Source organism: Mizuhopecten yessoensis, unplaced genomic scaffold (assembly GCF_002113885.1).
Source record: "Mizuhopecten yessoensis strain PY_sf001 unplaced genomic scaffold, ASM211388v2 scaffold11053, whole genome shotgun sequence".
In the NCBI taxonomy this organism is placed as follows: domain Eukaryota; kingdom Metazoa; phylum Mollusca; class Bivalvia; order Pectinida; family Pectinidae; genus Mizuhopecten; species Mizuhopecten yessoensis.
This window is the reverse complement of record NW_018408855.1, coordinates 785,413-812,979: the sequence shown is the minus strand read 5'-3', so window position 1 is coordinate 812,979 and position 27,567 is coordinate 785,413. Positions and strand designations below refer to the sequence as shown.

Below are 27,567 nucleotides of genomic sequence, written 5' to 3'. Positions count from 1 at the left end.
GGGTCAATTAAAAAGATTCTTCACTGAAAGCTCTGTCATATAAAGTAAATTGTATATAATTGAAATACTTCTGGGTTCAATTTAATATCTTACATGATACTAAAACAGCACACAAATATTTTAAATTTCGTTCGAGTCATAATACCCTACGAGAATTGCGATGCATAGAGAAGATAAATGTAGAATAAGAAAGTGAGACGTATTTGCCTTCAAGACAACTGATTCATAAAAAGTTTAAATTTAAGGAAGAATATTTCCCCAAAGGTTAGCTAGAAGAGCAAATTAATTCTGAATTTATTTTAAGAGATTACCAATCAATGAAAACAGTAGATGACCAGCCGAAAACATTTGGGGGGGGGGGGAATGCAAAACTTAAGTAAATTAGTGTTTAAAATGGTAGTACATGTATGTTCTAAAAGTAAGAGAAGTTCTGTGATACCGGTGCCCGATTCTCTATATATGACAAGTAGGTGAGATTTGGCTGCCTTCTGACTATATCATAATCAGTATCTCCAATATCATGTGTAGGTGAGACTTGGCTGCCTTTTAATGCCTCAAACTCCAATTTGATGGGTAGGTGATATTTAGCCGTCATGTGACACTAGAGCTAGCATTCTTCAGTACAATGGGAAGGAGAGATTTTCGCTGCCTTGTGATGCAAGGAACTCTAATATGATGCATATGTAACATCCGGCGGCTGTGTGACACCTGGATCTGTAATGCAATGCAGAAATGAAATTTCACTGCATCTTCACCAGATGTTTGTCCTGTACTGGTCTGCCACCTCCAGCACTGTATGGAACTGTCCTGTAATCTGCCTCCTCCCAGAATGTAGGGAATTGTCTTGTCCTAGTATGCTTTTTCCCTTGCTGTCCATAGTCCTCCTGTTCTAGCCGGACTTTCCTCTACAGAATGGTCCTTACCTAATCTGCCTGCTCCAGCACTCTACCAAATCATCCTGTTCTTGTTTGCTTTTCCCCACACTGTAAGGAGTTATCCTGTTTGATTCGTCCTTCACCAGCACTAAACAGGACCATCCCATTCCGATCTGCTTTCTCCAGCGATGAACAGGGCCATCCTGTCCTGATCTGCTTTCTCCAGTGATGAACAGGGCAATCCTGTCCTAATCTGCTTTCTTCAGCACTGTAGAGAACCATCCTGTCCTAATCTGCTTTCTCCAGTACTGTAGGAAACCATCCTGTCCTAATCTGCTTTCTCCAGTACTGTAGGAAACCATCCTGTCCTAATCTGCTTTTTCCAGTACTGTAGAGAACCATCCTGTCCTAATCTGCTTTTTCCAGTACTGTAGGAAAGTGTATAACTTTCATCTCGCTGGCGTAATCACACACTATCACTGTATTGTCAACAACCTTTATCTGATTCACAAACGCCATCCGCTCTGAATCACTTAAATGTACTGTACGGAGGATTTCACCTTTACTGACATCTAAAAGATGTATGCACCCCTGTGAAAAGACAATGGATAGGAAATTAGGCTCCAGACAAACTTTGGTACAAGTGTATCAGAAATGAACAAAGAGTCATAACGAAGTTTGTACTGGGGCACAACACTCAATTTCAATAAACAACACTCAACTTTCCCAAAATAAATAGATATAGTTTGGCCGATGTAGGTACAATAGTAAGGAAGTTTTGTTTTAGACATAATATTGCTATAATGTGATGTCTGCCAGCTGCCATCCTGTATTAATCTCCAAAGTTGAGGAGAGGGCTTCGATTATTTAATCAATAAAGATATTCGTCTTCCCCTACCTCCTCACCTACACAACCACACCCACACCTCCCAGCAATCAGACAGGTATGACTTACCTGTCCCCCTGTTACCAATAGGTTGTTGTTCAGCAGAGACAGACTGTTATTACCACATGGATCCTGTGACAAAGGAAATGGAGACATAAACAAACGTGATCTAATTGATGATTAATAAAGTGAAATCTTTATAAAAAAAAAAAAAAAAAATGAACATAAAAAATTACCACACAATATCTTCGTCCTGTATTGTGTGGCAGATAAGAGTTGTAGCCTCAATTAGCATCAATCCCTGACACATGAAATGGATACATTTTACATCTTTTTCTCATCCTTTATAATCTACTAAAGAAAAATCTAACATTTTTCAAAATGTGATCAATTTAAGGTTGTTTTTATGACCTATCAACATATCAAACAGCTAAATTTAAGAAGTATTGTATACAAAGTAGTTACTATAAATAAGTACTTGAACTTCATCTATATTCAAAAGGTACACAACCTGAAGTAAGACTGTAATGACAATCAAGTTGTAGTAAAGATTCTTCTGGCCCTAATGAAGCAATGACAGTGATAGAAAAGAAACAAGCAAGAGAAACAGTTATTTTCTCGGTCTAAATTTCACAAATGTTCCTTAAGGATCCCTGTCCCACTGATTGTGGTTTTTCCTATATGCAGTTACCTCCCCTTAACTTCCCTTTGGATATAACTGTAGAACAGTTGGACCAAGACACCTCCGTCGACGAAGAAGCTCTGTCAGTTAGAGTGATAGTTTAAGTTTAGCAGCCTGAGGATCAGGTTTGAACTCTGATCTAACCATGTGGTGTTTTTTTACACTACGAACACTGTTGATGATTACACTTTGTTTCATTTATTTCTCACGTTAGTCCTGCAATGCATGGTTTTCTTTTCATAAATGATTGATCAAAGCCAAAATCATGCTAGATTAAATAGCTTCCAATTCTTAGTTACACTTTCCGGCAATTGTACGGAGATCCTTAAGTGGGTTTTTTCTGTAGGAAAACATTATTAAGGTTTAGGAAAACAATTTAAGTTTCCTCGAGTAATAGTTTCTTTTGGAAAATCTGATGTTATTAGGGAATTTCCATATATTAAGGATTATTTGTGGGGCCTAGTACCCACCTTTTGATGTGCAATTAGATAACCCTACTTTATAACTGCCAAGACCTGCTTGAAAAAACAAGTTTTGTACACTATGTTTAAATCACTGAAGCACTGACCATACTGAGGCTGTGGAGTATGTTTCCTTTACACCGGTCCCAAATGACTAGAAGATCGTCCAGTCCGGAGCTTATCACAAATCTAGTTGTACAGGTCAAGGCCACAACGTTTCCCTCGTGACATTTGACCTTGTGTATACATGACCCCGTGGGAAGGTCCCAAAGGCGGACTGTACCCTCGGCATCACCACTGGCTGCTGCGTACGGTGGTAACTAGAGAGAATTTATAAATCATCATTTGTAAAACTTTACTAAGGTACAGAAGATTTCGGTATAATGCCACCATTTTTTTCATATAAATTTTGGCATTATAAAGAGGTTTGACGATAACTTGAGGGAAACGTATAACGGAATTCTTCAGAAACCAAGAAAAAAAGGGATAATGAGGTGGCAAATGAAACGAGAGGCATTATATTGAAGTTTTACTGTACACTACTGTTGAACAAATGCAAAACTTCACCCCTGTTATGTCATTAGAAGATTGTAACATTCTTACGTTAGATTTAAAAACATTTTTCAACTTTTTACTCATACTTCTTAAAATAATGTACTTGGCCTGTATTGCCACTTATTATATGAAGTTAGTCAAATCTCAACAGGAACAATATGTGTATGTGTTCATGTGTGCAAATTAATGCAAAAATTTACAGATTTATTTTAACCCAAAATTGTTTATTGTTTAACAGCAGTAACTGGTGCTTTACCTTGTCCAGATATAATACTGTAATTTTATCCTCGTGTCCGTGTAGTGTATAGAGGGTGAGACAGTTCTCCAGCTTGTACACCTAAAACATGTTCACTACATATATAACTGATATCAATACATCTCCGAAATACTGTATATTCAACATAAACAAATTAAAGCGATATGGTTCTCTACTATATGACAATTTTGTGACTTTTTTTATTAAAGCTTACATATATGAAATAATAGGAGAGCATATTAATTCAACACAAAACAATGCACTGGTTACAGTTCATTATCAGGTGTTGCTTCATCACAATGCCTACTCTGAGGCTGGAGATGGCCGGTGGTTCTACCTACCTGTAAAGTGTAGTCAGAGCTGACACAACAGGGCCGATCTGATCTTCAAAGGGAGATAATCACTATATTGCTTTCATTCATTGTATTTATCAAATGGTTGGATTGATTATAGCAGCGTTGTTCCTTTATGAAATAGGATTGATCTAGTGATTTTATGTTACTTTCTGGTGAGCCTTGGCAAAGACCTGCATAAACACTTGCTAAATACTTACCTTTAATGTATGGTCAGAGCTTGCAGACACAACATGCCCTCCCTGAGACTGCAGCTAGACGTTATACCTATCTTTAATGAATGGTCAGAGCTTGCAGACACAACATGCCCTCCCTGAGACTGCAGCTAGACGTTATAGCTACCTTTTATGAATGGTCAGAGCTTGCAGACACAACATGCCCTCCCTGAGACTGCAGCTAGACGCTATACCTACCTTTAATGTGTGGTCAGAGCTTGCAGACACAACACGCCCTCCTTGACACTGCAGTGAGACAATTGGTTGCTGGTGGGCTTTAATTCTTTGGATCTGAGTTACATGAATGATATCCTCCCACTTCCTCATGCTGGTTGGAACTGGGCAAGTGAGGTTCATGGTGGGTGTGAAGAAGGTGTGGCTATGGTTACGGACATGTCCTGGTTTCTTGGTGGGACTGGGATGATTGATATGGGACTGGCTGTAATTGCGGACATGTCCCTTGGCTGGGCTGCCTGTAGGAGGAACATGAGGTGGCTGGACTGGGTTCTGGAATGTTTCCATTTCCAGGAAGTCAATGGTGCCATCGAGTCGTGCAGCTACCACCCTGGTGGAGAAAACAGCCATATACTTTTATAGGACTACCTTCATGAATAACTCATCTGTAGAAGTTACTAAAATATCACTTTTTCACAGCTTGTAGTCTGGCTTTACAGGTTAATAACAATATTTGTTTCACTCTTATCAAATCTCTGGCTCTCGTTACACATGGCCTGTAGCCTGGCTTACCGATGTCTGATGAAACAGAGTGCTGTCACACCCTCTTTGCTGTCACCATAGAGACACTTGAGTGTTCCTGACCCTCCGTCCCAAAACTGTAACACAGAAAAGAAATATTTACTGGGATAGAGATTCACCAAACACTGTAATCTGCAATGATTAATGTGGGTCTTTCCAATTATATCGGCATAGATTTGGAGGCAATAATTCCTTCATCATCCACTTTTATGTTTAGTTTTAATTTAACATGTATAGAAGAGACATTCACATTTAGAATGTGTTATGTCTCCCTAATCTACAGTAGAATATCTAGAGATTTGCAGTAAGCTCACATCCCCATCTAAGACCCCTGGCCTGTATCGACTGTACAATCTAAGACTTGATAAGCCAATGTTCTCTGGCTTTTTACATATCCATTGCACCAGAACTGGTTTCTGACCTTTGTACAAGCACCTGACCTCTACTCTTACCTCTGACCCTTTATCTATAACCCATGTATTAACCTTTGACCCCAGTTCTGACCTCTATTCGTCCATTGCCACAGCCAGCGATAATGAGTCCATCCCTACAGGTCATACACCACACAGAAGGCGCCTGGTTGTCCTGGAAACCAGTGTCAAACAGACTAGCATCATGTTGTAGAGTGATGGGCAGGTCACCTAGTGAAAAAGGTCAAAAGGTTACTGGACTGCTGTTACAGCAATCAAGTCATGTTATATTCAATGTATTACTATTCAGGCTCATCTCATTAATAACAATTGTCACAGAAATGTTCACTGTTTGAGAAGACACTCTTCCAGTGTTACATGGTTGACTGTCTTGATCCTTGTTGCAATTCCAATAGGGAGAGAGGACAAGGGCATTTTCATATCAAATTGGATTTTTTTTAATGAAATCAATTAGAAACAAAGTCATACTAACATAGAACTAAATATATTATTAGCTTCTGATGAGGACACTTTCATGTCATAATGCTGCCAAGGGAAAGAATTAACTGGAGGTATGAGCATAATTCATTCCTGATGTCAGATAACAAGACCATATGTTCCTCTGCTGAAGGCAATAATGAGATAAGTATATCACACAATTCATCATGCAAAACCAAACATTCCAATCCCTAGAAGTGTGATTGTGCTGAGGTAGTTATGGCAGCCAGGATCCTCTTAATTTAATCTATTACAATAGTTTATCATTTATCATTTATATTACCTGCACTCCAGCTACGTGCACGGTTATCCTCCCACATCTGTGGATTGTTGACCATCATCCCTGCCTGACTCTCCATCACCAGCTGTCTGTGATCCCGGTAGATATGGTCAAACTTACTGCTGAAGTCATAGGCACGAGTAGTTCCACTCAGACTAGGCCCCCCACCCCCAGGAGAGGGCGAACAAGCAATAGTGTCACCCCCGGAGGACATTGGGGATAAGCTGCTGACACTTCCAGGGGAAGCTATAGATGAAACACCACCAGGACTGCTTACATTTAAATTTGAGTTATCCCCCTTACACAAGGTGGAGTGTTTGTTTCTACTTCCTGTTGAACTTAAAGCTGTAAAGTTTGTGTCTATGGTACTGTTCAAATCAGGCTCAAAATTGAAAATATTCCTGCGACATGCATCACCGGGTGGTTTGGTGTTGCTATGACTACGATGACGGGGACCTCCACTAAGTCCTTGGTCAGGGTCATATCTTGCCTCCTGCTGATGGAGAGATGTATCCATTGAAAGTGTGCTGCTGTCACCATGGTATTCATCATATAGATCAGCATCGCTGTCTTCAATGTTTCGACCAACACAAGGCTTTCTCTTCACAGGTGGTGTAGTACTGTATTACATAAACAAATATATAATACCATGGTAATTTACTCTCAACTCTCCTTGAAAAATAAACTTTTCTGTGTTGTTGTTTTTTTGTTTTGATTATTTCCATTACTCAATACAGACTTTTTAGAAATATTTGACATGGTAGAATAATAGTAAACATAAATAGTATTAAGGTTTTGACAAGTCAGCTAAAACTATTTCCCCTCTACACAAGACACACCCCAAATCCACCAGATACATCAATTAGACACACCCACCTTTTTCTAATAATTGACATCAGACAGTCGCCAGACACAGAGTCCCAAACACGGATCTGACCGCCCAAACAGGAACTGATGATGAAATGGCCATCGGTCACAACACACTCTATCTCCTACAATAGAAAAAAAAGTTCAGGTCAAATCAACAACTCATCTTTCTTAATATGTGATCAATTTATGATACATTAAATCATTAATTCTACCACACACCAACAGAAAGCTGATGCGTAATATGTACCACTCTGATGGCATTAAATCTGGTACCATTGTAACTATCATATTTATTATGTCAACCCAATATGAGAAAATAAATTTTAAACCCTAAACATGAACATACTAAAACACTACATTGATTCTCTACTATAAGGCTCCAGTAGACGTGTCACAAGATGTATATTTATTGTAAGTGATCATGTGATAAAGCTTAATATTTCCATTGATTTAATGAACGAGGCTGTGAAGATTTAGGCCTGTTACAGTAATGGTGTAAATTTTTATCTACAACATAGCTGTGAAAAGTTAACGGGACAGATTCTTTAACCATTTTTAATATAAATTTATTACCTTACTATAGACAAAGTGGAATCTTGGGAACAGACTCTTTATATTGCATATACTATATGCCTATTGCCTATTTGTACGTACCAAAGCAGAACCTTGATGAATAATTCTTCAACTGTATTTGATATATGTCTGTTACTTACCTGTACATGGCCCTGTAGAACCTTCGGGACAGAAACCTTAATTTGTTTGTAAAACATGTCTGTTACTTACCTGTACATGGCCCTGAAGAACCTTGGGGACAGACTCCTTAATCTGTTTGTAAAACATGTCTGTTACTTACCTGTACATGGCCCTGTAGAACCTTGGGGACAGACTCCTTAATCTGTTTGTAATACATGCCCTTCCTCCTCTGCTTGCTCTTAGACTTGCGCCGTCCATAGTCACGGGGACACAATTTGTGGTAACATGCTGCAATGAAGTAACTGATGCAGATGAAGCCGAGAATGATGATGAAGACTGTGATGATCACCTCCCGGTAAGATTTAGGATAAAGTTGTTTGATGTGTTCAGCATCGTAATTGTGTAAGTACCATGCCGATAGATCATTTAAGTCTGGAACTTCACTTTTGTCTACAGGTAAAGATGAGGATTCTTGAGATTTATCAAACTGTGGAATGACTGGTTTGGATGGACTGCCATCCTGTTCTGATGGGTGACGCATGTCAATGGCTTCCTGTGGGTCGACTATCATTGACAGGTGAATTGTGGGTAAGATGCTGATGAATCTGGAAGAGAAACAGAGTGATGTAATACTTGGAAGTTTTACTGGATATCAGTGTGTGGCTTATAACGGTAATTGTTATATAGTTTATAACTTTACCAATACCTGTTAAATTAAGTTATGACTAATACACACTTGGATGTTTTCTTATTTTTTTTAAAGAATAGTGAGTTTTATTTCATAACAATATTGCGCTTGACATATCCATTCATTTATTTCAGACCCTGTTTAGAAGTACAGAACCTGTGTCAAACACTTAAGACCTGGAAGCCAAGTTGTCAAAGTGTTGCTGTAGTAGAAACAGAGCTGGCCAGTGTTGATAATAACTTACTTCCCATACAAAGTGATGTTGTAGTAGGCAAACAGTGTTGGCCAGTGTTTGTAGTTTAACTGTCTCCACATGTCAAACTGTGTGTGCTCCACTGGACGTGGATCCTCCTCCTCTCCTGGTCTCCATGACCACCCAATCCCAGCATCCTCCTTTTGGTGGCCATTTTGTTGCGAATTTTGTTGACTTGCTAACTGCCCTTTATCCAGATTTTCAAATGAACTTGATGTCAGATTAATTTTTGATGTGGAGTTGGTGAGATGTTCAACCAGACCAGACTTATAGACAATGAGTGAGATCCAAATCACTGTACATACCTACAACAGAGGAAGCAATATAAGAAAGTGATATTTACTGAAGTTTGACCCTGGGCTACCTGTATTGTTATGCTACCTGTATTGTTATAAAGTGACATCTTACCTAATCTCGGCTCAGCAGTAACAGTACATAGACTTTGACATTTGTGAAAATTCAACAACACATGTTCAGTTATTCGACTTCGCATTATTGTCTTGAGAGTGATTAATAAAGTAAATAAAAAGATCTTCCAGACTTCAAAAAAAAAGGTTAATATTTATATAATTTTGTCTTCTCTTCAACTTATTGTAATTCATGTCAGTTGATATTTGTAGAATGCAGGATAGTGTGGGATGTCTTGCATTCATTGTTTTTGCGAAAGATTGATTTTAATACCTTATTAAAACTTGCTGTATTTAAATTATCACTTACAAATCAGAACAAAACATTATAATTGGAGAGTCACCATATTTTACCTATTAAGAATTAAAATTAATTCAGAGTCTTCAAAAATTCCAAACAGTGTCATCATTAATCAGTAAATCAGTAAATCATGGTGCAGAGATGATACCCTTGGACCATAAAAAGAACCAAGACACTTTCAAATAGAAGGAATGAGTAAGCTAAAAGGTCAAATTCAGTCGCAATATATCTGTGTGCGAAAAATCAAATAATCAACATAAACACATGCTTGTATTCAAAACTGATGATTCTCACCATGATCATCCTCTGTACCATGCGGGTACTCGCCCAGAAGTACAGAAGTCTGAGGCGACGTGACTGAATGTTGATTGCTGCGTTTTCAAAGAACTGGTCAATTTCCCTGGGAGTGATGGGAGGTGACCTGGGAGCGCCCTGGGTCGACGGTGTCGTAGGTGACTTCTGTATGTGCAGATTCCTTGAGTCACCAATGTAAGCCTTGACAGGACACCTGATCAGTGGTTCATACTGCTTGTTCTCCCCAGCTGAACCGACGGTCGAGATCAGAGGCTGTTTGTTCAGGTCAGACAGCTAGAGGAATAACGATAACAAAATGTAATACAATACAATGTATCGTATTTTACAATCATATTAAGGACTGTTAAACAAAAAAACTAAAAATAGATTATCATTGTAAGAAAACCATAATTCTCACCAGTCAAAGGATGCAGCTATGATGGTGCACTTACGTAGACTTTTCATTGAAGAAAATAAAAATCTCAATACATACAAGTATGGTAAGTTAGGTAATAGTAGGTGAAATAGCAGGAAGTAATGCTCAGGAAAATTTTAGCATTAAAAACCGCAAAGAGGTCCATCTATAGTGGCACATGAGACTTGCGTTCAGTATGTGACACTTTAACTTCCCAAAACACATAAGTAAGTTTGGTTAACATTTGAAAAATAGTAATGAAATAAAACGAACAAAGAGCCATACCTCTATGAATCATTGGGCAGAAGACCAAATATCAGCATGTTACTCTCTGTCTTCCCAAGAGTGCTCACATACAACATTTGGTAATTGTTGGAGACAGAGTAGATGATATATGAGGAAGTGACAAACTAAATGACCCCATGAACAACAACACTGTTACCTACCTCCATCCTCCTGATGTCCACTGATAACACTGTAACCTACCTCCATCCTCCTGATGTCCACTGATAACACTGTTACCTACCTCCATCCTCCTGATGTCCACTGATAACACTGTTACCTACCTCCATCCTCCTGATGTCCACTGATAACACTGTTACCTACCTCCATCCTCCTGATGTCCACTGATAACACTGTTACCTACCTCCATCCTCCTGATGTCCACTGATAACACTGTTACCTACCTCCATCCTCCTGATGTCCACTGATAACACTGTTACCTACCTCCATCCTCCTGATGTCCACTGATAACACTGTTACCTACCTCCATCCTCCTGATGTCCACTGATAACACTGTTACCTACCTCCATCCTCCTGATGTCCACTGATAACACTGTTACCTACCTCCATCCTCCTGATGTCCACTGATAACACTGTTACCTACCTCCATCCTCCTGATGTCCACTGATAACACTGTTACCTACCTCCATCCTCCTGATGTCCACTGATAACACTGTTACCTACCTCCATCCTCCTGATGTCCACTGATAACACTGTTACCTACCTCCATCCTCCTGATGTCCACTGATAACACTGTTACCTACCTCCATCCTCCTGATGTCCACTGATAACACTGTTACCTACCTCCATCCTCCTGATGTCCACTGATAACACTGTTACCTACCTCCATCCTCCTGATGTCCACTGATAACACTGTTACCTACCTCCATCCTCCTGATGTCCACTGATAACACTGTTACCTACCTCCATCCTCCTGATGTCCACTGATAACACTGTCACAAAGAAAACGATCTGGAGGAAGAAGTCTGTGAGGAGACCCACCATGGCAAACAACGCAAACTCCTAAAACATCAACATGTATAAACATTACTTCTGTACAATAGTACACACTCCTAAAACATAAACATGTATAAACATTACTTCTGTACAATAGTACAAACTCCTAAAACATCAACATGTATAAACCTTATTTCTGTACAATAGTACAAACTCCTAAAACATCAACATGTATAAACATTACTTCTGTACAATAGTACACACTCCTAAAACATAAACATGTATAAACATTACTTCTGTACAATAGTACAAACTCCTAAAACATCAACATGCATAAACATTACTTCTGTACAATAGTGCAAACTCCTAAAACATCAACATGTATACACATTACTTCTGTACAATAGTACAAACTCCTAGAACATCAACATGTATAAACATTACAGTGACTTTTAACACAAAACGTACCACACTACCAGCAAGTGGTTTTCTGTTGCAAAACTTAAAGCAGCTTCATAACTTTCTCTTCTCAAAATTGGCAGAAAACAACATCAATCAATATGTCGACTCATAAATTTATAAATATAACTAACAATATGGCAGAAAGATAGAATTTTGGGCTAGTTATCCGACAAGTTGCCATTCTAAGAAAACTGCATTTGCATAAAAACACATTTCATGTTTATATTGAATACATTTATATAACCAAAGCCCTAATAGATATAAACAAATAGTTCACATCGTAACTATTCAAAAGTTCAAAATCATAAACCACCAGAAGCCTGAGTGAATTAACATAGATTGAAATACAAAACAAGAGGCCCATGGGCCTAAACGGTCACCTGAGTCTACAGTATTTATTTTTGTTGTTGAAATATGTACCAATTTGAGTAAAAAATAGTATAATGTTAACTTAACTTTGTCAGGACCATGAGCTGATCATTCCTAGACCAATTTTAAGTGAGATCGGCCTATTAGAACTTAGTAGCAAAATAGCGGCCATGGCAGCCAAATTGTATTTCTGATTGACCCGAAAAATAACAACACTTTGTCAGGACCATGATTCGATCATTCCTACAAAGTTTCAGTTCAATCGGCCAAGTAGATCTTTACTTTAAGTTTGAAATAGTTTTCCAAAATGGCAGCCGTGGTGGCCATATTGGATTTCTGATCGACCCGAAAAATAACAACACTTTGTCAGGACCATGAGTCAATCATTCCTACAAAGTTTCAGTTCAATCGGCCTAGCAGAACTTGACTTTAAGTTTGAAATAGTTTTTCAAAATGGCGGCCGTGGCGGCCATATTGGATTTCTGATCGACCCGAAAAATAACAACACTTTGTCAGGACCATGAGTCGATCATTCCTACAAACTTTCAGTTCAATCGGCCCAGCAGAACTTGACTTTAAGTTTGAAATAGTTTTTCAAAATGGCGGCCGTGGCGGCCATATTGGATTTCTGATCGACCCGAAAAATAACAACACTTTGTCAGGACCATGAGGCGATCATTCCTACCAACTTTCAGTTCAATCGGTCCAGCAGAACTTGACTTTAAGTTTGAAATAGGTTTTCAAAATGGCGGCCGTGGCGGCCATATTGGATTTCTGATCGACCCGAAAAATAACAACACTTTGTCAGGACCATGAGGCGATCATTCCTACCAACTTTCAGTTCAATCGGCCCAGCAGAACTTGACTTTAAGTTTGAAATGTAAAATGTTAACGGACGACGGACGACGGACGACGGACGACGGACGACGACGGACGAAAACGGATAGCAATAGGTCACTTGAGCTAAAGCTCAGGTGACCTAAATATTGCATACCTGTATTTCTGGCACAAATGTGAAAAAGCCACAAATAATGATCATGAGTTCTGTAGCCAGGTTTTTAGTGATGGACCAGCCCTCTTTGCTGATACCTACAGAATAATCATGTAACTTGTTTGAAATGAGAATGGGAATTCAGAGAATTAGACACCAACATTCTGGGAAATTGGTCGAAGGCTAGAGAAAGTGATAATTATAACTTTCTCGGAGAGATACGTGTATCATATTATACATATGATCAAACTATTACATCTAAAATAAGATTCAATGGTGGTTACCTTTTTTTTTACATAACATTTAATTGATAATAAAATGTTATAGAACACATTACATTAGGACAATATTAGGCTAGTCAGTGATAAAAAATAACGAAGTGATAACAGTTACACCAGAGGTTTTGTAGCTGCAGATTGGTACAAGATAAATGATATTGAGGCCTGGTAAGGTTTTTTTTCTATGAACATTTAACTGTACAGGAGAATTACTGGAGTGAGTCAGTATTGGTATATCTCTACTTATGATGCCAATCAAACATTCCAAAACAGCTGCTATATTTACCTTGAGCTATCCTATGCTTGACCTCTAGGTTGACAGGAGTGGACACAACAGATTTAGTGATGACCATCACATTCTCCACACCAATCAGTACCACAAGGTAGGGGAAGATCTCGCTGTAACACCAAACGAATACATTCGAACTAAGAGAATTTTACAGCATTTGTTTCCAAAATTCAAAATAGAAATTAACCAGTCTAAACCTTAACTTTCAATAAATAACAGAAAAGAATCTATACAAAACCTCACTGTGTGACAGGAAGGCATCTTAACCTTCAATCTGGAGTAAACTATTTGACAGTAAAATAGACTCAGCGGTATCCCCTATCTGGTAGACAAGTCAGGATGGTGTGCCTAAGGGTCAATGTAGCTTACTTAACAATTGTGAGGTGTCAAAAGCACTAAAATTTTATTGCTATCTTAAAATTGTATTTTCATGTTTCAATAAAAATCATTAAAACCGATCGAATTAAGTAACACATACCCTCCGTTAAGTGTTAGAACCCTGTGTACATACCCTCCATTAAGCATTAAAACCCTGTGTACATACCCTCTGTTAAGCGTTAGAACCCTGTGTACATACCCTCCATTAAGCGTTAGAACCCTGTGTACATTACCGCCGTTAAGTGTTAGAACCCTGTGTACATACCCTCCATAATGTGTTAGAACCCTGTGTACATACCCTCTGTTAAGTGTTAGAACCCTGTGTACATACCCTCCATTAAGTGTTAGAACCCTGTGTACACACCCTCTGTTAAGTGTTAGAGCCCTGTGTTCATTACTTCCGTTTAGTGTTAGAACCCTGTGTTCATTACCTCAATTAAGTGTTAGAACCCTGTGTTCATTACCTCCATTAAGTGTTAGAACCCTGTGTACATACCCTCTGTTAAGTGTTTGAACCCTGTGTATATACCCTCCATTAAGTGTTAGAACCCTGTGTTCATTACTTCCGTTTAGTGTTAGAACCCTGTGTTCATTACCTCCATTAAGTGTTAGAACCCTGTGTATATACCCTTCGTTAAGTGTTAGAACCCTGTGTACATACCCTCCGTTAAGCGTTAGAACCATGTGTACATTACCTCTGTTAAGTGTTAGAACCCTGTGTACATACCCTCTGTTAAGCGTTAGAACCCTGTGTACATACCCTCCGTTAAGTGTAAGAACCCTGTGTATATACCCTCCATTAAGTGTTTGAACCCTGTGTATATACCCTCTGTTAAGTGTTAGAGCCCTGTGTTCATTACTTCCGTTTAGTGTTAGAACCCTGTGTATATACCCTCCGTTAAGTGTTAGAACCCTGTGTACATACCCTCCATTAAGCATTAAAACCCTGTGTACATACCCTCTGTTAAGCGTTAGAACCCTGTGTACATACCCTCCATTAAGCGTTAGAACTCTGTGTACATTACCGCTGTTAAGTGTTAGAACCCTGTTTCTCCCACACCTGACAGATTTATCTCCCGTTTTGCCAGTGCTAGATTTATCTGTCTCCGCCCTAGGGTTGAGACGGGGGGATTCCCCTATTCATAACAATGGCATGACGTCACTTCAACAATACAATGACGTCACGTCAACAATCCATCAACAAATTGCCTGTATGTGTTTTGGGTCCATGTTTACCTTTATTTCACATTAAAATACTGTTAGATATGGGAGAAAAATAATCAATCGCTACTGGTTGTGTAAGATAGAGAAATCTCAACCCTCGGACTAAGATTTTTTGTCAAGAACTCGGCAAGCCTCGTTCTGGTCAAAAAATCTTAGTCCTCAGGTTGAGATTTCTCTATCTTACACAACCAGTAGCGATAGATTCTATTAGTACATACCCTCCATTAAGTGTTAGAACCCTGTGTACATACCCTCTGTTAAGTGTTGGAACCCTGTGTACATACCCTCCGTAAAGTGTTAGAACCCTGTGTACATACCCTATGTTAAGCGTTAGAACCCTGTGTACATACCCTCCGTTAAGTGTAAGAACCCTGTGTATATACCCTCCATTAAGTGTTTGAACCCTGTGTATATACCCTCCGTTAAGTGTTAGAACCCTGTGTTCATTACTTCCGTTTAGTGTTAGAACCCTGTGTTCATTACCTCCATTAAGTGTTAGAACCCTGTGTATATACCCTTCGTTAAGTGTTAGAACCCTGTGTACATACCCTCCGTTAAGCGTTAGAACCCTGTGTATATACCCTCCGTTAAGTGTTAGAACCCTGTGTTCATTATTTCCGTTTAGTGTTAGAACCCTGTGTTCATTACTTCCATTTAGTGTTAGAACCCTGTGTATATACCCTCCGTTAAGTGTTAAAACCCTGTGTACATACCCTCCATTAAGAGTTAGAACCCTGTGTACATACCCTCCTTTAAGTGTTAGAACCCTGTGTACATAACCCCGTTAAGTGTTAGAACCCTGTGTACATACCCTCTGTTAACCATAAGAACCCTGTGTACATACCCTCCGTTGAGTGTGGGTGTTAATCCAAACACGGTACAGATGCTCACAGAACTCAGGAGTGATGACACGATGGTCACTACAGCACTGACAGCCAGACCCCACTTGGACTTCACCATCTCTATCTTTCCTGGAAAGGTCAAAGTTCAAGGTTGACAGAACATTAAAAATAAATAAAGGTGACCAGATCTCAAATCTTTCTTGATGATTGATTTTACTATTGACAAAATCGCTTAAGGCAATCTCAAATTTGTTTTGATACATGAAAAAATTGTTATGTTCTAATGGACAGGCATATATAGTTGGCTTTCATTCAAATATCTCTTTACAAAAAAATATGGAAAAATCATGTAAATGGCACTATAATATTTATCACATAAATTGACAAGGATTAAATTTTTGGTAATACCTCTTTATGTATTTTCAAGGTTTTTTTTACAGAATTTTCACAAAGACAGATTGTCAAGTGTTGCTATACACTCACGGACAGAGAAGTAGAGATACATAGCCAGTGCTATGTAGGTGAAGGGGTTTGTATATACTCACTGACAGAGAAGTAGAGATACATAGCCAGTGCTACGTAGGTGAAGGGGTTTGTGTATACTCACGGACAGAGAAGTAGAGATACATAGCCAGTGCTATGTAGGTGAAGGGGTTTGTATATACTCATGGACAGAGAAGTAGCGATACTTTGCCAGTGCTATGTAGGTGAAGGGGTTTGTATAAACTCACTGACAGAGAAGTAGAGATACATGGCCAGTGCTATGTAGGTGAAGGGGTTTGTATATACTCACGGACAGAGAAGTAGCGATACATGGCCAGTGCTATGAAGGTGAAGGGGTTTGTATATACTCACTGACAGAGAAGTAGAGATACATGGCCAGTGCTATGTAGGTGAAGGGGTTTGTATATACTCACTGACAGAGAAGTAGAGATACATGGCCAGTGCTATGTAGGTGAAGGGGTTTGTATATACTCACTGACAGAGAAGTAGAGATACATGGCCAGTGCTATGTAGGTGAAGGGGTTTGTATATACTCACTGACAGAGAAGTAGAGATACATGGCCAGTGCTATGTAGGTGAAGGGGTTTGTATATACTCACTGACAGAGAAGTAGAGATACATGGCCAGTGCTATGTAGGTGAAGGGGTTTGTATATACTCACTGACAGAGAAGTAGAGATACATGGCCAGTGCTATGTAGGTGAAGGGGTTTGTATATACTCACTGACAGAGAAGTAGAGATACATGGCCAGTGCTATGTAGGTGAAGGGGTTTGTATATACTCACTGACAGAGAAGTAGAGATACATGGCCAGTGCTATGTAGGTGAAGGGGTTTGTATATACTCACTGACAGAGAAGTAGAGATACATGGCCAGTGCTATGTAGGTGAAGGGGTTTGTATATACTCACTGACAGAGAAGTAGAGATACATGGCCAGTGCTATGTAGGTGAAGGGGTTTGTATATACTCACTGACAGAGAAGTAGAGATACATGGCCAGTGCTATGTAGGTGAAGGGGTTTGTATATACTCACTGACAGAGAAGTAGAGATACATGGCCAGTGCTATGTAGGTGAAGGGGTTTGTATATACTCACTGACAGAGAAGTAGAGATACATGGCCAGTGCTATGTAGGTGAAGGGGTTTGTATATACTCACTGACAGAGAAGTAGAGATACATGGCCAGTGCTATGTAGGTGAAGGGGTTTGTATATACTCACGGACAGAGAAGTAGAGATACATGGCCAGTGCTATGTAGGTGAAGGGGTTTGTATATACTCACGGACAGAGAAGTGGAGATACATGGCCAGTGCTATGTAGGTAAAGGGGTTTGTATATACTCACGGACAGAGAAGTAGAGATGTATGGCCAGTGATATGTAGGTGAAGGGGTTTGTATATACTCACTGACGGAGAAGTGGAGATACATGGCCAGTGCTATGTAGGTGAAGGGGTTTGTATATACTCACTGACGGGGAAGTGGAGATACATGGCCAGTGGTATGTAGGTGAAGGGATTTGTATATACTCACGGACAGAGAAGTGGAGATACATGGCCAGTGCTCTGTAGGTAAAGGGGTTTGTATATACTCATGTAGGTGAAGGGGTTTGTATATAGGTGAAGGGGTTTGTATAAACTCACTGACAGAGAAGTATAGTACATGGCCAGTGCTATGTAGGAGAAGGGGTTTGTATATACTCACGGACGGAGAAGTAGAGATACATGGCCAGTGCTACGTAGGTGAGAATGAGGGGCTTGTACTCGAGGAGGATCCGGTTCTCCTTGTAATGTACATGTACTAGCTGTTCTGGTTCTGTGTTGTTAACATTCTTTAGAGTGTCTGGAAAGGCTAGTACCAGTTTGTTCTTCAAAGCATCAATAAATCTAACAACAAAAGCATTAAGTTAATCACAACTAACTAAACCAAAGATCTTCAAGCAGAGAACATTTTCAAAATTTCATGAAAAAGAATGACACAGCAAAACAAGTGAAAATTAAATGCTATGAAATACACTTTACAGTTTATACAGAATTACAATACTCTGTACATTATTGTAAATTGACAACAAGAAATAACTTACTTTTGATCATTTTTCTTCAATACAATAGTGACAGCAAATGAGATTGTTCTCTGTAGGTTCCTGATGAAATATCGTGACACACCAGAGTTTTTGTAGGGTACTCCCAGTAAAATATCTGTAACAGAGATTATAACTTTACTTCAACAGACAGTTTGCAGTTTTAACATCTTAATTCAACATTAAATACTGTAAGTTGTAATCTAAGTATTAAGGTAAGTTTCAGCGAGACAATAAATGCATTTACTACTTTCACACACACATTAATCTAATTTGGGCTCAATTCATAATTAGCCAATCGGAAATAACCATTTGGTGGTACTAAACTGAGCTACAAACCTCAAAGGTAAGGAGATCTATACAAACCTCAGAGGTAAGGAGATCTATACAAACCTCAGAGGTAAGGAGATCTAAACAAACCTCAGAGGTAAGGAGATCTATACAAACCTCAGAGGTAAAGAGATCTATACAAACCTAAGAGGTAAGGAGATCTATATAACCTCAGAGGTAAGGAGATCTATACAAACCTCAGAGGTAAGGAGATCTAAACAAACCTCAGAGGTAAGGAGATCTATACAAACCTCAGAGGTAAAGAGATCTATACAAACCTAAGAGGTAAGGAGATCTATATAACCTCAGAGGTAAGGAGATCTATACAAACCTCAGAGGTAAGGAGATCTAAACAAACCTCAGAGGTAAGGAGATCTATACAAACATCAGAGATAAGGAGATCTATACAAACCTCAGAGGTAAGGAGATCTATACAAACCTCAGGGATAAGGAGATCTAAACAAAACTCTGAGGTACGGACATCTATACAAACCTTAGCGATAAGGAGATCTAAACAAACCTCTGGGTAAGGAGATCTAAACAAACCTCAGAGGTAAGGAGATCTAAACAAACCTCAGAAGTAAGGAAATCTAAACAAACCTCTGAGGTAAGGAGATCTAAACAACCCTCAGAGGTAAAGAGATCTAAACAAACCTCTGAGGTAAGGAGATCTATACAAACCTCTGAGGTACAGATATCTATACAAACCTCTGAGGTAAGGAAATCTAAACAAACCTCTGAGGTACAGATATCTATACAAACCTCTGAGGTACAGAGATCTATACAAACCTCAGAGATAAAGAGATCTAAACAAACCTCTGAGGTAAGGAGATCTAAACAAACCTCTGAGGTACAGATATCTATACAAACCTCTGAGGTACAGAGATCTATACAAACCTCAGAGGTACGGACATCTATACAAACCTCAGAGATAAGGAGATCTAAACAAACCTCTGAGATAAGGAGATCTATACAAACCTCGGAGGTACGGAGATCTATACAAACCTCAGGGATAAGGAGATCTAAACAAACCTCTGAGATAAGGAGATCTATACAAACCTCGGAGGTACAGAGATCTATACAAACCTCAGAGATAAAGAGATCTAAACAAACCTCAGGGATAAGGAGATCTAAACAAACCTCTGAGATAAGGAGATCTATACAAACCTCGGAGGTACAGAGATCTATACAAACCTCAGAGATAAAGAGATCTAAACAAACCTCTGAGGTACAGATATCTATACAAACCTCAGAGGTACGGACATCTATACAAACCTCAGAGATAAGGAGATCTGAACAAACCTCTGAGGTACAGATATCTATACAAACCTCTGAGGTAAGGAGATCTAAACAAACCTCTGAGGTACAGATATCTATACAAACCTCTGAGGTACAGAGATCTATACAAACCTCAGAGGTACGTACATCTATACAAACCTCAGAGATAAGGAGATCTGAACAAACCTCTGAGGTAAGGAGATCTATACAAACCACAGAGATAAGGAGATCTAAACAAACCTCAGAGATAAGGAGATCTATACAAACCTCGGAGGTACGGAGATCTATACAAACCTCGGAGATAAGGAGATCTATACAAACCTCGGAGGTAAGGAGATCTATACAAACCTCAGAGGTAAGGAGATCTATACAAACCTCAGAGATAAGGAGATCTAAACAAACCTCGGAGGTAAGGAGATCTATACAAACCTCAGAGGTAAGGAGATCTAAACAAACCTCTGAGGTAAGGAGATCTATACAAACCTCAGAGGTAAGGAGATCTATACAAACCTCGGAGATAAGGAGATCTAAACAAACCTCAGAGGTACGGAGATCTATACAAACCTCAGAGATAAGGAGATCTATACAAACCTCGGAGGTACGGAGAGGTGTCAAGTGTTTGGCCACGTTTCTGAAAGATGGTTCTGAGGATATCCCCATCAGATATAAATCTGCAAAACAATCAAGAAAATGGTTTGTTCAGCACACTGTTTATACTTTGAATGCTAGCGTAACATAACACTTCTGGGATTTATCGTCTATGTTTCTTATTTGTTGAATAGATAATGAAAGCCTCATATTTGACCAATGCATGTTTAAACTTTCAATTATTTGAGCATCCATGGAGTTCCCATATGAGTATGGAGTTGGATGAAGTCAGAAGGTATATATATTGGGTCTGAACATGTGGGTTTCCTCTCGGTACTCTAGTTTCCTCCCACCTTACAACCCATTGCGTACTTACATCCAGACCAGCAGAGTGATAAATATAAGTTGGAAAACCCTGTTTCATAACTAATGTAAAATAAACTTTATAAACTATTTAAGGAACAATTTAGTGTGTGGTGTGTTTAAACAATTTATCAAACCACATTGATAAGGTATGATATTGCTACGTGTATTAACTTCACCTTTCCCTGTTACGTCCCCAGAAGTTAGCAGGTGACACCTCCAGACAGGCGTACTCGGGAAGTATTCCCTTCACCTGTTTACTTCTCACTGTCTCCGATACACGTAGACACACATCAGCCACGGACACATCTTTCCCACTAAATAACAAAACAAATTAGTCAAACTCACTACTAGTAACATGTTTCTGGACTATCTTCCAACATTATCTCATTCTACTGAAAAAAGATGAAAGTCATGTCTTCATATCAACCTTCAACTGCAACCAACAATTCTTTTCCAAACTTTTTAATAATGTTTAACGTTGATAATATTCCTTCTTTTTTAAAAATACTATTTCTGTACCCAAGAAAAATTGAAAAATATTAAATACATTCTTCCCAAGAGTTGAAATAACTAAGTTTTTATCAAGTTACCAGAAATATTTTATTTAGAAACAGAAGTGTATCAAATTTATGAATACTAAGTGAAAGGACTATCTACAATGGTGTCATGAAATAATGCTGTTTTAAAGTAACATAACAGTGGAATCTTTTAAAAGCTTTCCAGTTCTTACTTGTCAGAGAACTTGAAGTTTTCTAGCTGTTGTATGACATCAAACACCTTGCTTAGCGGCGTGCGGAAAGCATCCATGGGAGCAAGAAAATTGGAGGACCACGGATACACTGCTGCCCGGACTGTTATCTGCTGTACATAGCCCACTGGTGGTCCCTTCAGCTGAAATGGTCATTTTAAAGGTCTTGTCATGTCAGGTCGGAAAAGTTTTGACATATTATAATTAAGATATACATGGATTCACAAACACGTCAAGATGGGAGAATGGCAAAGAAATCTCCATGATTTGAGATTGAAAGCAGGAAGATTTGCTGGCAACACAGTATATCATCATTATATTACTTAGAACTATTTTACTCTGACAAAATTACAGAAGTTCAAATGCTGTCAAAAACTCTAGACCTCACAACCAGCTAGGAAAATCTAGGAATTGTAATTTTTTACCAGAATCTATGAGACTCACAATCGGTGAAACTCAACATTTCTGGCTTGACCAGGAAAGTGTTGTTCAAAATTAAATACTGAGTTAATATGTATTGCCTAAGAAACTGATCTTTCTTTCTAGAATCTGTGGCTTTCTACTAATATATGTTTCTGTTAACCATTCTGATGAAACCTAACCCATCTAGTTTTCAGCTCAACCTCATTTATTCTCTTTAAATTCAGGTCTTTCCAATCTTTTAAGTTTCAACTCACCTTCATTTATTCTCTTAATGCCTTAACCATACAGGTTTCGACTCACCCTCATTTATTCACATTAAGCCTTACCCATCTAGGTTTTAGCTCGCCCTCATTGTTGCTGTCTTTGAGGTTAGGAGAGACTGAATCTGTTGGTGACATATCTTCCCTGAGGGGCACAATATGTTCCACAGGTACATTTCCTGGTAACGGAACATAGAGCAACGGCAAGCTGTAACATACAGAGTTCAAATAACGGTTAATATATAATCTGTAACCTGTTAGTGACCATAATAAGGGGATAACCCTATATATGTAGCTACTGTATTTTGAGATTTGTGTGGTAACGGAACACAGAGCAACGGCAAGCTGTAACATACAGAGTTCAAATAACGGTTAGTATATAATCTGTAACCTGTTAGTGACCATAATAAGGGGATAACCCTATTGATGTAGCTACTGTATTTTGAGATTTGTGGCAGTGCATGATGATTATACTGTTGCAAATTGAGTTTTGCTGAAGACGCAGAGCAAAGCTAGTACAATGGATATTTGTGACAGTAAATTGTGATATACTGCCATAAACCTCAAAATACAGTAGGATTGTAATTCCCTTAAAAGCTTAAATCACCAAAAGAAATGACAATTTCATGATATTTTGTGCATTTTCTTCAATATTTGGATCACTCTAGTCGTGGGTTGGTGACGTCAAAACATTCATAGCGCTGCAGAATTACATTGACCTTTCAGGCCCAATATTCCTTGAATAGCACTTGGGTATGTATCATATATTCCAGTACTTCTCAAAAGAATACTGAGTTAATTCCATTACTTATTCAGAATATTTGTGGGTACTTTTCAAGCAGTGACTTTAAATCAAGCACTTTTCATAATCTTTATGCACCATGTCACAGTCAGTTATATATATATACATAAGGAAACACATTGTGTACCAAAGTGACTGTGACCCAGAGCTATTTCCTTATTAACAGCTATGCAGATACATGTATCAGTAAATCATTAACATTTTCTACTGACCTAATTATTTTTTACATGAAACAAATTATTGTGCACAAACTTTGCCATTGGCAAAAGTCAAAACTAATGCATATAATTAATATATAATTATTCCTTAAACTGTAATCTATTACGCATACAGTTGGCATTATATTATAGTATCATGACAATTAATGTAAGTTTACAGGCATTGATTTATGTGTCTAAAGCCTTCATTATATAAATTTATATACAAGTAATAACTACTTTTCAACATCTTGTCATTTGCGGGTCAAAACCTTACAGCTATATTTTTGGTCGAACTTAATTTTTACTGTTTATTTTTTTTAAATTAAAACATTGCCTTTAAATTAGCATTTCAAAATTAGCAAATATTCAAATATGATTACATGTTCATACATAGTAATTTATTAAGTACGTGTAATTTTACTTAAATGTGACACAGTGCAGAAAGGGATCAAATGGAATTACCTACATGTTTATATGTACCATTGATTTACTAGTGTAAAATTAAATTGTACTTACAACGTGACCAGCATGAGGCTGATGACCAGACAGAGAATGGAGTAGGGGTGACTGGCACAGAACAACCCATGGGTGTAGTATATCCGCGCTACTCGGTCCTGTAGGGACATGGCAGCAACTCGGTGCCAACCATAAAATCCTCACACTGTAGGGATGAAGTCAGCATAGACTTCTCATGGCTAAACAGCTTTCACATGTCTGATTCCTGCAAATTTTAACACCATTAGTTCAATTAATGTGTAAAACAAACTCACATTTACTCAAATGTATACACAATCTACATGCACTGTTATATACTTGTGGCTGAATGTGTTTTGACGTGTTATAAATGTGGTCTTGTGTAACAAGCCCCAGGCCAGGAAGCTTGTAGAGCAAAATGATGACTCCTCTATTGTAAGTACAAGTGATGATCAGAATCTGTCACAATTAAAATTCTTCCGCGTAGGTACATTTTAGGACTATTCTTTTTTTGATTTTCTAGGAGTTAGTCTGTTTGCATAATAGCCTGTCTTACCTGTAACCTTCCCTTTAACCAAGGAATTTGGACCTGTATGGTCAACATTGATGTTAAAATAAATAAAACACAAGGCTTCGAGGACATGAATATCTGGCAATCTCAGATTGGCATTAATATGCATTGAAAAAAAAAAAATCCACTGAAACTGGAATTCAATATTCCTACATTTAAACTATTGTATATATTTTTCAGATGTTTCCGATTGAAATAAAGATACAGTATTTGCATGTCAAATTGCTTTAACGTTGTTATCAATATGTATTCGCTGTTTATCTAACCAAGGACAGTGTATACATGCAGCAGTTAGCTGTTTGATGACATCAAATGGTTTGGTGTTATTTTTGAAATTACTGTATCAAACACTGCAGCACTTAATTAATGTGAATATATGGAATGAATCCTGTTCTGTTGAGGTTTAGGGGGTATTTAATCGATAGGACATGTTTGAGACACTGACAGCACATTGATTTATTTAACCCTTTCACCCCTATGTAACTTCAGTAGACTTTACCATTCATTGATCTGGATAAGTCCATCATGGTCTACAGTGGTGAAAGGTTTAAATCAAATATTATAATTTAAAGTTTACAGTTTAACTTTTTGTTAATAGAATTCAAGCTTGTAACAGAACTTCTATACATCGGATCCCCAAAGGTTGTTCCATTGGTTTGTTACATCACATTTGGCATAATATGTCACAAAATCATAATAGCATTATTCAGGTAGGAAATTTAAACTTTCTTAAGTTCTAAGGATAATATTATATATAAGGTATGTGTTATAGCATGAAATGACAAGTTTCTGGAACAGGATTCTACATCATCTACATGTACACTAGACTATAACGCTTCAGATATAAAAAGACCTCATTTATTGTGATAATACATCAATTTACATATAAACAGCTTAAAGTTACAAAACTGTGGCTCATAGCTAAAAACTAGGTCTTCATCTTCACAGGAAAAACTTATTATAGATTTATAAAAAAAAATATATATAGATCCATTAAATGTAGATGACTTGACGTCTTTTTATACCTCCTTCTGTCTTCTTTACATACATGTATGATTGAGCTGGTAATTTTAGGTGTTTTAGTCTCCCAGATATAAAAGATCCTTTAATATATAGTTCTGGGACATATTTTAGTTGCTCTCTTTTGAACCGCTTTTTTTTATTAATATTAATTATCATGTATAGAAACCAAATAGAACATGAAAAGTCAAAAGGTTTCTTTATTTTTTCAAATGTGTTTAATGAAATTTTAGGCTTGTATATATATATCATTCCAATGTCTTCCTCTACTTCAGAATGAACAGAACTATAAGTGGAAGGTTTTCTGAAATTTACAAAAAAATTGAAGTTGGATTTCATTTTTTGTATTAATGTGTGTAGCAGAGCTAGACTGGTCCGATTGAAGGGGCTCAGGTAGCTATAGCTCAATTGGTAGAGCATCTGTCTAGTGTTCAGATGGTCTGGGGTACGTGAGAACCCTGGTCTGGGCGTGCATTTTCCCACTCCTACTACATTTCTTGCCGGTGATCACAAACCCTTGTTTCAAGCATTGTGTGTATGCTTTGTAAGGGGGTACTCGAACCTGGGTTGTAAATATGTTATGTCTAGATGACTTAGAAAAAAAGGAGGGAGAAACTAGGTCAATAGTCAGCAAGCAGGTAGCTTAATTGGTAGAACATATAAAACCACCAACTTGCGTATATTTGAAAACTAGCCTATTATACGCAAGTTGGAGTATGGATTTGTTACTAAAAATAACCCAAATCGCTTTAACAGTAACTTTTGCAAGATATTATTGAAAATAGCATCAATTTACGACAAGGTAAATAATATTTTGCTAAAAGATGTTGACTGAAAGCGTTGGCTACTTAGAAAGTTGATGTAACTTTACCGGAAGTATTGCATCTATTTTTGGCACTTTCCCACATGCAAATAAAGTTTATTTTTGCATTTGTATTATGTAATTTCATGAAAGAATAAATGCGACTTGGACAAACAATTTGAAAAAGTTAAGATTAAAGTGACTTTTGCTATTTTTAGTAACAAATCCATACCCCTATTGGCGTATATAATAGTAGAGTTTGCGTATGATACGCAAGTTAGTGGTTTTCCCCGACCTGACTACTATTGATATTGATCTTGTTAAGACTTTCAGTCGCTGGCTACGTAGTTGCGGGTCCGTGTGATCTGGCCATGCATTTTTCCATCTCCTGTTACAAAGGTTTATTATTGTAGAAAATTATAGTACGGTTCCAGAAAGACACGAAATTTGCCACTAAATAGTCATGTGTTTTCATTCTAAGTTTCTTCTGTAGAGCGGGACATTGCGTCCATGTAAACAGAAAAAAAAATTCACGAATGCATGAAGTGCATTTTCCAGAGCTTTCAATAAGTTATATTCACAGTCGCGCATCATTTTTAAAACGAGTGCTAACCAACACGAAAAAAACCCAAGCCGGATTCACCGATTGCTAGTCACTGTCACTGGCGCCTGCTTTCAACAGTGACTACTCGCGATCGGGGGCCATCACGGTGTCATGTTGTTGTCGGTAAATAGCACAGGTCTGTTTAGTTTTCGCCAATCTAGAACAGCTTTATCATGCAAAATACACTTACCGTCTGAATAAATCCTTTTATATGTGTATAAAAACGATCAATATCTCACAAGGCATCACTTTTAGAATTTGTTTGCTTGCAAAACAATGTGATAGGAAGTGAACTTATCTA

General features: G+C 38.1%; 2 protein-coding genes across 3 annotated transcripts in view; one reads left to right on the top strand and one right to left on the bottom strand.

The window, feature by feature from the left end:
- The window catches only part of LOC110465085, a 30,462-nt gene extending 22,350 nt beyond the window's left edge, over nt 1-8,112 (top strand). Inside the window, exon 13 of the mRNA XM_021520664.1 lies at nt 8,034-8,112. Coding sequence (XP_021376339.1) covers nt 8,034-8,050 — 17 coding nt within the window. The 3' untranslated portion in view covers nt 8,051-8,112. The remainder of the gene's footprint in view (nt 1-8,033) is intronic.
- Nucleotides 1-27,567, bottom strand: LOC110465084 (sterol regulatory element-binding protein cleavage-activating protein-like). 2 transcript variants are annotated; one of them, XM_021520661.1, is made up of 25 exons: nt 27,457-27,567; nt 24,312-24,516; nt 22,860-23,001; nt 22,093-22,253; nt 21,539-21,676; nt 21,000-21,079; nt 18,804-18,918; nt 18,425-18,606; nt 16,223-16,349; nt 13,774-13,886; nt 13,213-13,307; nt 11,355-11,453; nt 9,734-10,027; nt 8,723-9,036; nt 7,951-8,395; nt 7,104-7,219; nt 6,231-6,847; nt 5,544-5,680; nt 5,031-5,116; nt 4,482-4,848; nt 3,716-3,796; nt 3,012-3,224; nt 1,831-1,893; nt 1,275-1,466; nt 1-1,194 (listed from the first exon to the last, which is right to left on the bottom strand). In XM_021520661.1, exons 2-24 carry the CDS (start codon nt 24,419-24,421, stop codon nt 1,284-1,286), a joined length of 4,278 nt encoding a protein of 1,425 aa, XP_021376336.1. In that variant the 5' UTR covers nt 24,422-24,516; nt 27,457-27,567; the 3' UTR covers nt 1-1,194; nt 1,275-1,283. The 2 variants fall into 2 exon arrangements, with proteins under 2 accessions (XP_021376336.1, XP_021376334.1); XM_021520659.1 differs by having other exon boundaries at nt 1,139-1,466.